The following is a 16131-nucleotide window of genomic DNA, read 5'->3' on the forward strand; positions in this document are numbered from 1 at the left end:
AGAGGGGGACGAAAATTATGAGTAATAATAATTAATGATTTTTGTCTCATTTATTCTCCTATTTATATTAAGTTCCTTTTGGGCCCAGACATATATCTATGGAAGGTTTTGGATATGGGCTCCCCCAATTAGCTTTTTACTAATTAAATTGAACCCACAATTTAATACAAGCTTATATTGGAATATTACGGGCAGCCACTACAGAAGTAATATTGAACTCTCTCCATCCAAATCCGAAATTACAAGTAATCCGGGTTTCCTCTTTGTTTATTATTTATTTCTCGCGCTTAAGATATAAATGTCCATTAATTAATTAATGTCTGTTATGGACTTAATTAATTAATATCTTATTAATTCCAAGAGTGGACTTAGCAAGAAACATTTATTTATTATTCATAGAGTAATAAAACTCCAACTGACCAGTTTTCCGAATAATAAAACCTTGTTCGAGCTCCTCTTGAGGACGTTATCAAACGAGACTCACCTCGCGCACGATTCAACATAATAGCAATCTTAGCATCGCTAGATATTAATCACCACTACCCAATATATCAGGATTATTGGGTTGCGAAAAACCCGCACCATTTGATAAGTCAAAGTAGTGCATAATCAATACCGTATGCTCAATGCTAACATATGTAGATTAAGAAATAGTATTTTATCAAGACCTAATCTTTCAGTAGATAGCATAAAGACACGTCTTGCTGTTAGATCCGTTCAGTGCTATACCACACCAATGTCATCTTATTTCAGTAAGGCTTAGAAATATGCGGACTGACATTGCAACCTTGCACGATAGGTAGCCAAAGCCTATCTAGGTTATGAAATTCTTCTTTTTCTTTTGCAAAGCATTGCATAGATCTGACCGTGTTACCTTAAAGTGGACGACGCCCATAACCGGTCTACTAAGCAAAAGACTTAGACTTTGTTTACTTCTTATGCATTTAAATGTTTGTAAAACATCTTACAAATGCACAAGCAAACACAATGTAATAATAATAGTGATTCTATTCGTGCGAGACTGCTCGAATAATACTGAATCGGGTTAAAAGTGGATTATAGAGTTTTACGTATACAAATAAGATTCTAATCGAGCGAAACTTGCTCGAAACATGCTTTTCAGTATACCAAACCTAACACAGAGTTCATTTTAAAATCGTTTTACTTAATTCTTTTCAAAATGAATTAAATGAACTAAAAGTAAAAGGTTCGATGGTTCATTGCTAGAAATTACTAGTTCAGTATTGATTATCTCACACGTAAAGATGTGTAAAACAGTACAGTTAATGACCAATACGACACATAGTTGTTTTTTCATTATTGATTTTCTTTATTAGTAGTATAATAAAAAAGATTTGCTCCAACGATATTTGCGTCCCAAAATCATGAACGAAGAAAAAGAGAGGAAAAAACTAGTAGTACTAGAAAAATATCACTCTCATTGCGGCGCTTAATTCGGTGGTCGCCATCTATATTTAACTATTTTCCACGTCATCGTACCACTATAATGTAAACTAAAATTCCACGTGGCACAATCACATGCTCCTAACTTTCACATGCTTAGTGTCGTAAGATACCAGAAATTATTGCGAATATAATATACAAATTTTAGTAGGTTCCTAATATATTAACTCATTATACGTTCTCCGGTATCACGTGCCGTACACGTATCTTTTTTATTTGTTTTATTTTGTTTATACTACATATTTTATGAGCGTTACTTTCGTTTGGCGCATGTTTAGTATTATTCGTTTTGATTTATATATTTATTTTGATTATTCATCTGATTTTAATTTTTAAAGTGGACAAAATAAAAGTAAATGTCACATTTTCATTTTCAGTTTGTCATATAAAGATATCACATTTTTATTTTTATTTTAAATTTTCTCCCACATTAATATAAATAGTAGTATATTATTTTCTCTTTCAATTTAACACATGAAACAACTATCTCAAAATCTCAATGTCATTATTTAAGTGTGTCATTTAGTAGTAAGGAGGGAGTAGCTGATAAAATCTAGAGTGAACTACAAAAATGGTCTCTGGACTATGGGTTTATCTCGCCCATAGTCCCTGGACTTTAAAAATATCGCCAGTAGTCCCTGGACTAAGGGTTTATCTCGAAATTGGTCCTTTTGGCTTTTTTTTGGTACGAAAATACTCTTTGATATTATTTTGGGGGGTTTGGGCAATTTGGTCTTTTTACGCTTTTAACATTTTAAATCTGATATTATTGTACTAACGTTGATATTATTTCAAAATTATCATTCTTCTTTCATTTTGTTATCCTTCACTGAATTTGTTTTTTTTATTTCAATATTAGATTTAATTTTATAAAATTAAATTTAATATTTAGATTTTTAAATATCAATAAATTTTTTTAATGAAAACTATTAATTCATGGACACTATAAATATTGATTAAAACTATTAATTTTTGTTATTTAATATAATATTCAATTGAATTGAAGAAGTACAGAAAAATAATATTAATCATGATGGAAAAATAAGAGTAATTCTATTTAGCCTCCGTTCGGTTGTTATAATTGCTTGTGATTAAATATTATGAAGTTGACTAAAAATTTGATCCTACTTAAAAAATTTTATATAGGAGTATTTTTGTTGAAATTTTCTAGTAAATTTTGATTGTTTTCAAATTAATAAACAAAAATTATATTAGTCTTACATTAGATGTATATTTATTTCAGAATAAATTGTGTTATATAATCTATTTATGATTAAAGCTATTTAAATATTGATTAAAACTAAAGCGTTGTCATACCTTATTGATTACATAGTACTATACACTATTAAATATTGATTATAACTATTAATTTTTGCTATTTAATAATTTTTATAATTAAAAAAATTTATTGATATTTAAAAATTAAAATTTAAAATTTTATAAAATTAAATCTAATATTGAAATAAAAAAAACAAATTCAGTGAAGGATAACAAAATGGAAGAAGAATGATAATTTTGAAATAATATCAAAGTTAGTACATAACTAAAATAATATCAGATTTAAAATGTTAAAAGTGTAAAAAGACCAAATTGCCCAAACCCCCCAAAATAATATCAAATGGTATTTTCGTACCAAAAAAAGCCAAAAGGACCAATTTCGAGATAAACCCTTAGTCCAGGGACTACTGGCGATATTTTTAAAGTCCAGGAACTATGAACGAGATAAACCCATAGTCCAAGAACCATTTTTATAGTTCACTCTAAAATCTAATATGACTAATTATTATCTGTACTTATATATTCTATCGCAGAAGATGAACACAAAGTCTAGTTACATCCATTTTTAGTTTCTTTGCTTAACAATAATCAACAAACTTATATGGAGTATAATAAATATTTTCAGCATTTAGATGAGTCATGCATGAATGTTCGAAATATCCTTGAACAGACTTATGCCCTGAATTTAGGGGAGAGGTTGACATATGATGTGATATTTGGAGTTCGAATTTATATTTTTTAAATTCAAGGCTGAGATAGAAAAAATAATGGCAAAGAGACGTAATTAAAGATGCATATATATTTTTGTTGTTCGATAATGATGTGCTTTCGTTTTGAATTTTTGAAATTGAAATTCAATTTTGTTACTTCAAGTTGTAATAAAAAAATCCAATGAATCAAATATGACTCATATTTTACTAATTTTTCAACTTACTTTTAATCATATTTTAAAAGTTCACATTGAACTAAAATGAAACTATAAATTTATAAATTTCACATTGAATAAAAAAAGGACTATAAATTGTAGACGGAAAAGGGATCGATCTTCCTCACATTTATAAAGGTTTTATGATTATATCATGCACAAAAGAATAACTAAGACATGAACATGCACATACATATATATTACTATAAAATTTTATTTGATTTGTAATTATAATCAAATTAATTACTATTACTTTTGTTATATTCAAGATGTCTACTTTCTATATTTAGAAATAAATCCTTATCTCCTCATAAAAATATTCAATTACTCTGTACTTCTTTTCTTTCTATTTTTGCCACTTAACAACTTTTGCTAAAATTTCTTACCATTAATAAATGTGGACATCTTGAGTGCAACGAATTGAATGAGTAGTATTTTTAACACTCAACTTAAGTGACGACAAAAGTATTGCTATGGAGTTCGTCTCTTTTTTTTTCCCTGTACGAGGTACAAAAAGGGAGTTCAACATAGTAATAGTATTATAGTGATAACATGATAGTTTCTATTTTACATATCAAATTACTAAAAAAAAGATACTACTCCTAAAATAAAGTAAAAATCCGTAAAAGGACCGGTCTCATTCCGGTTAATATTTAGATGTCAGAGGTGGTCACCTGGTATAGCCGGTGGCACTGTCGGCGGGAGTCAGTGTCGGCACCGACACGCCAACTCTTTGCCGGTAATGCACTTGTTCTTAGTTATTTCGAAGTGATTTTTCGATTGATTAATCAGAAAGAGACATTTGATTGGATCAGTTTCTAGGTAAATGGTTTTGAGAATTTTTTTTCTCATGGTTTGATTGTGTTTTAGTTAATTAACAATGTATTAAAAAATGATTTTTTGATAATATCGAGCTAATATCACGAATTCTCCAACAAATGGATAAATCTAATCTAATATTAACAATCTAAATGCTAAAAATGATTTCTATTTTTTTTTAAAATGGTTTTTATTTTAGCTACCGTATCATCTCATTTAGACATTAAAATAAAAAAAATCCCAGCTAATTTGTAACGGAGAAAATTTCTTCGTTCACTCTATAGTCTATAAAATTAGTGAAAAAGTGTGATTGGGTCATGTGGTTTTCAGTATGGGCATGTGAGTTTGGTGTGCATAATTTATTATTGAAGTGAGAAAAGAATGATTTTTAGTGAGTAAATCAAGCAATAATTTTCTGAATTTGGTAGTGTGATATCTGGACTATAACACATGCAACTATGTCCCACCCGTAAAATATTTATATATTTATCACTTCGTAAATTGGGATAATTCCAAATATATCCAATCAACCACTTCCCAACAATAAAATTGCGTGTGTATATTTAGAAAATAAATGGATTACTTCAGTGAAAAAATAGATATTTGTCGGTTATTTTAAAATGATTTTGTTAAATTGCAGCTTAATAAATAAATTCTATAGTATTACTATAATACAACTATTCACAAATCACAATATTTGAGTTTCGAGAAATTAAATCTCATAATATTTGGAAAGTACGGATGAAATTTAAGTTCTCAAACTTTATTTTTAGTTAACTTGAGTCCTCAGATTGATAATTTAATCGTTTTAGTCAACAGTAGCTAAAATAAGATGATACAGTAACTAAAAATGATTTCTATTTTTTTAAAAGGATTTTAAATGGTTTCTGCTTAGTTTCTAGTTAGGTGTTATATATAGGTTCAACATTCTGGTAATTAGTTTTTTTTATCAACATAAAATATTATGAATTGAGTTAGTTATAGTTAATCACATGATCTAGATTGGATCTAATGCAATAATTAACATGGAGTAGTATGAAATGTTAATAATAAAACATTTAAATAAAACCTGTCCCAAATCTTGTGCAGCAAACATACTGAAGCATGTTGTTAATTAGAATACTCCATATAATTAGCATATTAACATGATTAGTAGCTAGTATATGACGTAGAAGTGTTTAATTGTCCAACTACTTATGCTACATCACTGAATAAAACTTAGTGAAATATGACTTATATTCTATAAATTAGTTTATAGTTAATATAAATGAAATCATGTGATATTTAATGATAGATACTTGATAAAAACAACCATAAACATTCCTAAAGAACAATATGAGATTTTTAATGGTGAACGAAAAAGATTTAACGTATAGTACCAATTACCAAGCGTATTGTAAAATATTTGTATCAAGATGGTTGTAATAATATTGGCTCTAAAAAGTTCAGATAATCATTGAAGTTTTGCTCATCATCATTAGCTTATTGTTGAGGAACATTTGAGCTACTGCATCATGTAATTTCATTGACTTTGAAGTTAAGTTTTGTGTGAACAACCATAATTATGTGACTCTATTTTAAACTAGTATCTCACTGTCTTTATATAAGACCCAGTGCATTTCACAGGATAAAATATACTAGTATTAAATTATGACACAAAATAAAACAGGGCTCGTTTCATTGTTATTAATTAATTCATGGTGTCTAGTGTGGTAGTTTTGTGGGGACATTTACATTATTAGATCCCAATTTCAAGTAAGCCACGAAAAATAAAGATTACTATATTTTTTTACACGAAGAATTTAATCAGGGAAGAAATAAATAGAGGATGAAAGATTAATATAAAAAATTTATACTTTAATAACTATAAGAAATATCATACTAGTATTCTAGAATTGTAGAATACGAGATTCGAATGCAATAAAACAAGACTAGTAATCAGCCCCTTGCAAAAACCATAGAAGCAAACAATCATGATATTGATAACTCTGCAGAATTAAAATAATTGAATAAGGTTTTAGCCAAAATCACTTTTGTAAAAGGGTGAAGTCTTTTTGAAGGAAGTGATTCATAGAGTGCATCCCAAGTAAGCCATATAAGAGATAACTAAAAAAATCTACATAAAGATAGTTATACAAATTCACTATATATTCTTTTTATATGAAATAATATTTTCCAACATTGTTTACAAATTTATTGTGGCAAAAATTAATGATTCCAAGAGTACACCTTAAGATTAGTTGGGAAAAAAGATTGTTAAAGCGTGGAATCTTCCTTCGTGTCTGTTTGAATAAAATTATGCGAATTCACTTTATTACCTTTATATTTCATATGGTTATGACTTATGAGCTATGTAAAGAAAAGGTTTACAACAGCCAGTCAAATTAATTAGTTGATAATTTTTAGTTTTTATAAACTCACCAAAAGCACTCCCTTTATTTCCAGGGAAAAAAAGCATTTCAACAATGTCTGGATATTAAAAAAAGCATTACGAGAAATAGGTAATAATGCTGCAAAATCAAATTACAACCAGTTGTATAATTTTAATTTTAATTAGTATACATTGACTAGTGTGATTAATTGCAATAATGCCGTCTTGAAAATTCTAATAGGTGGAATAAGTGATTCCATGACCATTTTATAAAAAATAGTACTACTAATAATTGCAATAATACATGGTAATAGTAATTATAATGATTAAATGTCATGTACTTGTAGCTACATGAAATGAAATCAGTTGCTATTACACTAATCATAGAAAGCAATTATGAAATGAAACAGTAATATCCACTTTAAACCTCCCTTTCGCGCGCTTTTACAACGATTTTATTCCAACAATTTCAAAAATTACGAACTAAAGTTCAATTCCTCCAAAGGTCACACAATTCTATAAATATGTAATGAAATCATTAACTTTTTTGAATTAGTTTAACATAAATAAACTCCGGCTGTTTCGTTAAAGTGTAGACTGAAAATCAAAAGAAAAAGCTATTAAAATCCCACTTTGAAAGAAAAAAGTGGGAGTGAAACCACGGGCTATTAAGTTTGTTTTACATCATACTTTTTTTAAAATTTGATACCATACTAGAATTTGAAATTATTAAATCATGCTTTTATTATAGGGATATATCAAGATAAGATATGTACATGGTTTGCTTTAATTAAACCTTTCTAAAACTAAGAACGGAAATAAATCGAAACATACTGTAAAAAAATCCCAGAGTAATTTTTTGTTAAGCATCACGCGGTCTCAAGATATAAATGAACATTACTAACTTATTATTTAGGGAGTGTATCATTATTGATTAAACTAGCATGTTCCATGAAACAAAATAAGAGTCAAAAGATACGATCGATTTGTGTAATAAACATTGTCAAACTTCATCAAATTAATGAATGTGTAGTGAATTTCTTAAAAAAAGGGGCAATTGATGAGATTTTAAAATTAATATTCAGTACAGTTTGGTTCGAAAGATTATATCTTGCTATCGAATTATACTAATGAGTCAAAACATTCGTACGGCACCTCAAAAACAATCGGACTAGATGGATAACGATAATGAGTCAAAACAATCGTAGGACAGGTGAATAAATAAAATGAAAAAGAATTTAAAGGAATAATTTTTGAAGAAAAAAAGAAAAGGAGTGATTTAGTTTAGAAGGTTAGGAATGGATGAAGTTGAGAGGAGTAGGAGGCTATCCGGGACAATACCATACCCGTGTGCGCCCGCTCATTTACACATCCGGTGGCGCTGGGAAGCGCGGTAGGAGTGGTGTGGGACCCGTGCTCAAGCAAGCCTTAAACATCACGACAGTGAAGCCTGAGAGTGCAATTGACAGCTTGCATTCAAGCTACAATTTCACCTACCTATTCTATTCTTCCCTCTCTCTCACTCACTCACTATTTTTAGCCTTCCCTCTTTCAATTCCCTTCTCTCATATTCACAATATGCTATATACATGCATAATTAGGCTGTAGCTCAGTTCTAGCAGTGTTGTTTAAAGACACTACCTATTTCATTGTATTTGGGGGTATGCCTCGCATTTTCCTTTTCTGTCTCTTCTTCATTTACATGCTTTCCTCACGTTTTTCAGCTCCTGCAAAATTCACTTCTAAAAGGAATTTTATGGTATTTTCCCTTATTGCTGAAGAAAATAAATCAAATCAAATGGGAAAGTTTTAAATTCGATGTATCAGTATATTGAACCATTTGAGTTATTGAAAATGGGATTTGAATACTTATTTCGATTTCTGCAATTTTCCATTTTTGAGAAATGCTCAATCTCAAAATTTGCTTTTAAGAAAAAATTCCATTACTCATTATTTCATTCCTACAATTCTCTGCGTTTTTCTAGATTTTGAGAGGTTGGTTTTATTGTTCAAATTCTCTATCACTCTCACTTTTTTTATGTTGAACTTGGGCAAAATTTTATGTCGGTTGAGTTTTTGAATAAAGTCATATGTCCATATCTACTTTTGTTTGTTACTGATTGTGTGTAAATTGGAAAAGGGACTATGATAAGGTTTTGGAGGTTCTTGTTTGCAACTTGCAAGAATTCAAAAAACGCTTGAATTTGAAAGAAAAAAAAAATCACCCTTTTGGTCCCAGCTCTGTATAAGCTGTCAAGCACAATCTTCTGATAATCCCTTCTCGAATTCTTACCGTCCCACATTTTTGAACTTGTATTCTGTAACTCTGTTTTTGTTTTTATCTACGTAGGCAAACTAGTCCAAGTTCTTGTTATAACATCACATGTTTCTTGTTTTGTTGCAGTTATTGGCATTGGTGTAGTAGAGAAAGAGAGGTGATGGAGCCAGAGTTGATAGATGAAATCGATTGTGGAAACTTTTTCGACCAAATGGATGATTTGATTGACTTTCCCCCAGACAGCGAGTGTGGTGATGCTAACTTAGTTAGCTCCAGTGACTGCAAGGATTTCCCCTCGTGGGAAGAGGCCTTGCAGGGCTGCGACACTCTCTTCTCCGCCAGCCATGACAGCTCTGCCTCCGACCTTGCTGCTGAGCTCTCTGTTCCGGTCAGCATCTTCTACATAGCTCTTAATGTCTATTGTGTTTAATGAATATTGTGCAGAAGAATTTGATAGCTAGAGATTCCAAATTCACATTAGTTTTGAATCTGATCATGTTGTCATTGGTAGAATATGTTTTATTGTGTTTGAGTTTGATTGAGGCTCAATTCTTGATCAGGAAAACTTGAAATGAATAAATGAGCTTTTACCTGCTTTTTCATGGTGAGAGTTACTAAATTTATAATTTATGAATGTCTTGATTATTTCATCCAATGCTTTTAAAGAGGTCGCTGGTCGTCTTTCTTCGTTGATTCTGAAAATATCGATTTTGTGAGTTAATTTGATTCATCCAATGAATGTCTTGTTAAGTTTAAGTTTTTTGCTATACTAAACCAACATGATTTCTTATGTTTATGTTTGCATTGTATATTTATTCAACCTTCATTTGTTTAACTTTGATCTGATTGTTGAACTGTTTGTTGTTGCAGTATGAGGATATAGTACAACTGGAGTGGCTTTCGACCTTTGTGGAGGATTCGTTTTCAGGCGGGGGGCTGACAGTCGGCAAAGAGAATCTGCGTGCCAGCAACGACTCACCACATAGCCAATTCCAAAGCTTGAGTCCAGTTTCCGTAGTGGAGAGCAGCAGCTGCAGCAGCAGTTCCTCCTCAGGTGGGAAGGTGATGCCTCTCAGCCCCTGCCATCGTGGCCCCCAGCGTGCACGCAGCAAGCGCCCTCGGCCAGCAACTTTCAACCCTCGACCGGCAATTCAGCTCATCTCCCCGGCATCCTCTTATCAGGAGAACCCCCATGTTTCTTCTGCCCTCCACGGTGGGGTTTCATCGGAATCCAACAACTTTGCTGAGTCGTGGCCCGTAAAGAAGAGCAAGAAAATCAAGATAACGCCTCCTGCAAATCCGACAGCAGCGCAGCAAGACCCTCCTCCAGTCCGGAAATGCTTGCATTGCGAGATAACAAAGACTCCGCAGTGGAGGGCGGGGCCCATGGGCCCAAAGACGCTGTGCAATGCTTGTGGCGTTCGTTACAAGTCTGGGAGGCTGTTCCCTGAGTACCGCCCTGCTGCTAGTCCAACCTTCGTCCCGTCTCTGCACTCAAACTCGCACAAGAAGGTGACCGAGATGAGATGCAAGGCTGAGACCAGAAGCGCAGCAGCTGCACCCGACACTTCAGTGTAGACGAGACTTATCAGTCAGTTGGTGGTTTCCCTTCTCCGTTGCTAGTCAGTCATGCAGGTTATGCCATTTGTTTGTTCTTTAGTTCTTTGTACATTGATGTAAGGAAGGGATAGGAGCTTTATAATTCATCATATTTTAGCTAGTTCGGGGCGAGGAAGAAGAGGACGAAGAAGAAGAAGAGAGTCTAGGGAGTTTAGCAATGAGGACTGAGGGAAGGTTTTGCCCTAATCTTGGATAGTTCCTTGAAATTTATAGCATTTCCAGCAAGTTTTGGTGGGAATTCTTTTTGCAGTTGATTTGCTTGTAGTGTTGATCTTGAACTGGTAATGGAGTTGGAGTTAAGTTCATGTCTGCTTTTTGCACATTTTGTGTCTTGCAATCTTCCTACCTTTTTAAATTTAAAATGAGTTTTTATTTTATCCAATCTATATAAGTTGGTTGAAATTAAAAAAATGTCGAATTGTGGGAATGATAGAACATTGCACTGAATATACTGCATAAAGTATTGCATTTGCCATTAATTTAATAAGATATGATTGATAATTTAATTGAATCAAGTATTTAGTTTCCATTATTAGGATTGTACTTGATACACTACAGAGCAGGTATATAATTGCATGACTATAATCATTTACCGTGTATGCCTAATAAATCCAATTACACAATATGTTTTACATTTACCATGAAACCAATCACATTAGATTGCTGCTAAAATGATTTTCTTAGTAGCATGGTTGAAAATGAGACCAACACAAAATGTAAGTTGTTGGATTTTGATGGGATGTGGAAACTAATTCTATTATATTGATTTCGACAAAGTCATTTACATATGTTTGGACTCCAATTCCAAATAAATGAAGGGTCCATCGAAATTCAAATGTAAGATCTGGCCTTCTATTTCGATGGGCTTCTTATTTACGTCTTTCCACTAGCTCCATATTAGGCACATTATGGTGTCTAATTTTTAGTGAGAATGCAATTTATATTTCATGTGCAATTTGATCATCATTATTATTACATGAGTAATGTGTAACCTAAACGCCATCTTTGAATGACAGTCATATTTTGATTCTCTTCATCACGTGTTAGAAATAAAAAAGACAATACTAATACGGTTACTTGATTATAAAAATACACACCAACTAGCATAATAATAAAAAAAAACATAATGACCTTAGAAGAGAAATAAGATGGTTTTGAAGTCATTATCTCAATTCAATGGTGACTGAAATTTTCAATGATATGTGAAATTTTCATTTACTATATATGAAATGGTGACTGAATGCCTAACTCTACACATCTGCTAAATATTTTTGTTAATACATACATAAATATAATATGTATAACTTACAAATGAGTTGACTAAGTGGCGCTAAGGGTGTCATTATTATTATGCTGTAAAACCAAATTACTACACCAACAATGTTAATAGTGACCTTCAACTCCTAACCGGCTTGCATCATTAACATTAATTTAGTGTTGCTTCCTCAAAGATTGGCACTAATTACAAGTGTTCCCTTAGTCGCCGATCACTTTTGGCTTATCTTGTACCTCTATACTAGTGTCCATTGATCAACCCTCACAATTTTCAATTTTTATAATATGGTTGGATATATGATAGTACTATACTTCTAATTGGGCATACAACATTTTGATGAATAATTTTAATTAGACGAAAAGTAGACATTTTACATTGTGATTACGCCTATGCTTGCCAATTTTTTTTACTCCCTACAAACTATAGGTAATATCTCATTAAATTTGATCATACAGTGAGTTTAAAGTATACATTAGAAAAGGCTATGTTTATTATTAATTTAAAATCTTAATCAATTTGTTTTTGTAGATTCTAATTCTAATGTTATGATGAACATCAGTACATGTATTCTTGTTTCTAGTGTTGCTTTAGTTTCCCACCGGTCTACCTTCTGATATTCAAATATATGGACATTTAACTGAAAATCATAACTACGCCCTCGTTTTGAATTAATATAGTCACTAATAAAATTGTACTGCATTTCTTTACCAAAACAATCTTATTTAATATTCATGAAAACGATGTGTGAAGAAATAAATAAGGACAAAAAAGAAATAAATATCAATATATGTGTGATTTTAATACTGGGCTTTTCCCCTTACCACTAATTTCGACACTATTTAAAGCAAACATTAATCACAGCTTAAACTCTATTTTGTTACATTTGAAAATCGAAAATATATACCACCTGACCTCCCATAATTTAAAACTTTTCAAGAAAGTTATTATTTATTCTACACTATTTCAATAATTTTCATTAAAAATTCATCATTACCAATTTTCAAAAATGTATGTGCGTTTGCTGATTTATAGTATAATTAATTTACTTGCCGCAGATTTTGAACGACTCTGTTATTGGTTTGAACTAAAAATTTCGAACAAATCGAGGAAGAGCAAGAATTAATTCTATGGCATATGATGCAAGAAATGTTTTTCTACACTAGTGTAGAAGTTTGAAGGCAAAAAAACGCACTCAACCACAACAAAATCGGAAAATCCCACTATAAATAAATTGGGACGCTTAATTTTTCTGCATCATTTGTCAATATCATTTTCCTCTGCCACCTTCTGGTCGGCAAGTCACAAACCAAAGCTCAACTTCACTTGTCTCCTCATTTCATCTCTCTCTCTCTCTCTAAAACTCACTGTTGTGTGTTTTGTCTGGTGTCTGTGTCTGTCTCTATGTTTTCATGAAACTCTGCATAAATTCTCACTCTCCTCTCCCTCAACCATCACTCCTCCTCCACCTTTTTGCTCTTTCTTCAAGTAAAAGATCCCATTTTTCTTCCCTCTCTTCCATCCTTGTCACGCGCCTCTATAAATTTGAAGGGCCCCTCACAAAATTACAAAGTTCTTACCTTTTCAGGATTTCCAAGCTAAAAAGGTGCAAGATATTGCTTTGTGACTTCATTACATTCCAATTTCATACTTTTTTGCTGTTTTCCTGAATGAAAGATTCAATTTTTAACTGAAATTCTTTTTCCCTGCAGAAATTGGTGAAGTGGGATTGAGTAATTTGAAGAAATGATTAACGTGATGCATTCATTGAGCAAGCCCATGAATCAAATGGAAAGTTGCTTGGATCCTCAGCTATGGCATGCCTGTGCCGGTGGGATGGCTCAAATCCCTCCACCGAATTCCAAGGTCTATTATTTCCCTCAAGGTCACGCTGAACACGCCAATGAGAATGTTGATTTTCTGAAATTTCCAAGAATTGCACCTCTTATGCTGTGTAGAGTAGAATCTATTAAGTACTTGGCTGATTCTGAGAGTGATGAGGTTTTTGCTAAAATCAGATTAGTGCCTCTGTTAGGGAATGAATCTGGTGTGTGTGATGATGGGGGAGGGGTTGATGGGAATGAGGAGAGAGAGAAAACCAATTCATTTGCAAAGACATTGACTCAGTCTGATGCAAACAATGGTGGTGGTTTCTCTGTCCCTAGGTATTGTGCTGAGACTATATTTCCTAGGTTGGATTACTCTGCTGAGCCCCCTGTTCAGACAATCTTGGTTAAGGATGTTCATGGGGCTGTTTGGAAGTTTAGGCACATCTATAGGGGGACTCCACGGCGCCACCTTCTCACCACCGGTTGGAGCAATTTTGTGAACCATAAGAAGCTTGTGGCTGGGGATTCAATTGTGTTCTTGAGGGCTGATAATGGGGAGTTATGTGTTGGGATCCGCAGGGCCAAGAGGAGTATCAGTGGTGGAGCTGAGGTCTCGAGTGGATGGAACACGGGGATCCCTGCCTTACAAGGGGGATTCTCGGGTTTTCTTGGTGAGAGCGTGGGGTTATGCAGGAGACGGGGTGGGGGTGAGTTGGGGTTGAAGGAGAGGGGTAATGTGAAGGCTGAGGTTGTTGTTGAGGCAGCTAGTATTGCTGCTAATGGCCAGCCTTTTGAGGTTGTTTACTATCCTCGTGCTGGCTCACCGGAGTTTGTGGTTAGGGAGTCGGCTGTTAGGGCTGCGATGAGGGTGCAGTGGTGCTCGGGGATGAGGTTTAAGATGGCCTTTGAGACGGAGGATTCGTCTAGGATCAGCTGGTTCATGGGAACAATTTCCTCTGTTCAAGTTGATGATCCAATTCATTGGCCTAATTCTCCTTGGAGACTTCTTCAGGTAACCCTATGATCAAATCTTGTATTGAATGATCCATGCTTAGTTGCTGATCACATTTTATGCTAAATCATGTTATGTTTATAATCTTGGATTAGTGTAGAATAATGAGTTTTGAGGTATTCTTGGATTAGATTCAAACTGTTTTTGGAAATTGCATTTGTAGGTGGTTTGGGATGAGCCTGATTTACTACACAATGTGAAGAGAGTGAATCCTTGGTTGGTTGAATTGGTGTCGAATATGGCAGCAGGCCACGGCCTCTCCCGGTTCTCTCCACCAAGGAAGAGGCCGAGGCTGCCTCTGCCAACGGAGTTCCAACTTCCGATGGGGACACTCGTTACCAACCCCTTCAGTCCTAGCAAGCCCTTGTGTTATCTACCAGACCACATTCCTGCAGGCATACAGGGAGCCAGGCATGCTCGATCCAAGAAACTGCAGCCGTTTGATTTCAAGCTGCTCGACTACGCTTCTCAATTTCCTAGACTCCTCACCGGCTACCCTCTCCAAATTCCCAACTGTGATGTCTCACTGAACATGGGTAGTTCTCCACATGAGGTGAAGAAAAGCAACGAGGCCAAGACCCCGATGTTTCTTCTGTTTGGTCAGCCGATTCTCACTGCAGAGCAAATCTCCCAGAGCCACTCTGCAGACACAGAAGGCAATAGCTTAGATGGAAATCAAGAAAACACAGCAAATGCATCCAATGCCTCGGGTTCGGCTGTCATTCAGAATTTTCCACTGGAGGCCTCATCGGATGGAGAGTTCCCGGGATTCGACGACCAAACGCCTTATCTAGAGGCGGATTTTTGATGGTTTATTATTTCTGTTGTACAGTTTGATCAAACTATTGTTGTAGTTGTATTGTAGGTTTACAATTTTGAAGTAGTGGGAAAAATCAATTCCTTTGGAGCAAAACTGTAGTACTCCTAGTAATTTGCTTATGTATGAACTCACTTTTTACTATAAAGATTTTTCATTATGACTTATAATTATTTGGTTAGTACATTCTACACTCTGTTTTAGTCTCCAACCATTGCTATAAATGAAGTTGAGTCATTTGAACCAAAAAATCCTAAATTCATTTATTCAATCATACACCACTTTTGCAAATTAGACGTGTGATGGGAGAAACCCTAATTAATCAAAACACATAATTAAAGTTACTAAACAACAATCAACCCCTTTCTCACATGAGATTATCAAAATTCAAATGATGTAAAAAGGCTCTTCTAACACGTGTCATTTATTTTAGACCTAACGAATC

At 33.4% G+C, this 16131-nt stretch overlaps 2 protein-coding genes across 4 annotated transcripts; both read left to right on the top strand.

Moving 5' to 3' along the window:
• The first annotated feature begins 8140 nt into the window (after positions 1 to 8140).
• On the top strand, positions 8141 to 11075 carry LOC125215567 (GATA transcription factor 8-like). 3 transcript variants are annotated; one of them, XM_048117019.2, is made up of 3 exons: positions 8141 to 8518; positions 9262 to 9523; positions 10006 to 11075. In XM_048117019.2, exons 2-3 carry the CDS (start codon positions 9296 to 9298, stop codon positions 10711 to 10713), a joined length of 936 nt encoding a protein of 311 aa, XP_047972976.1. In that variant the 5' UTR covers positions 8141 to 8518; positions 9262 to 9295; the 3' UTR covers positions 10714 to 11075. The 3 variants fall into 3 exon arrangements, with proteins under 3 accessions (XP_047972976.1, XP_047972978.1, XP_047972977.1); XM_048117021.2 differs by lacking the exon at positions 8141 to 8518 and adding an exon at positions 8532 to 8616; XM_048117020.2 differs by lacking the exon at positions 8141 to 8518 and adding an exon at positions 8653 to 9170.
• A 2227-nt stretch (positions 11076 to 13302) lies between these two features.
• LOC125211515 (auxin response factor 18-like) lies at positions 13303 to 15856 on the top strand. The gene is made up of 3 exons (XM_048111341.2): positions 13303 to 13634; positions 13741 to 14869; positions 15033 to 15856. Exons 2-3 carry the CDS (start codon positions 13775 to 13777, stop codon positions 15675 to 15677), a joined length of 1740 nt encoding a protein of 579 aa, XP_047967298.1. The 5' UTR covers positions 13303 to 13634; positions 13741 to 13774; the 3' UTR covers positions 15678 to 15856.
• The last annotated feature ends 275 nt before the right edge of the window (positions 15857 to 16131 follow it).

This window comes from Salvia hispanica, chromosome 3 (assembly GCF_029641045.1).
Source record: "Salvia hispanica isolate PSC_SH4W2 chromosome 3, Shi_PSC_v1, whole genome shotgun sequence".
Lineage (NCBI taxonomy): Eukaryota > Viridiplantae > Streptophyta > Magnoliopsida > Lamiales > Lamiaceae > Salvia > Salvia hispanica.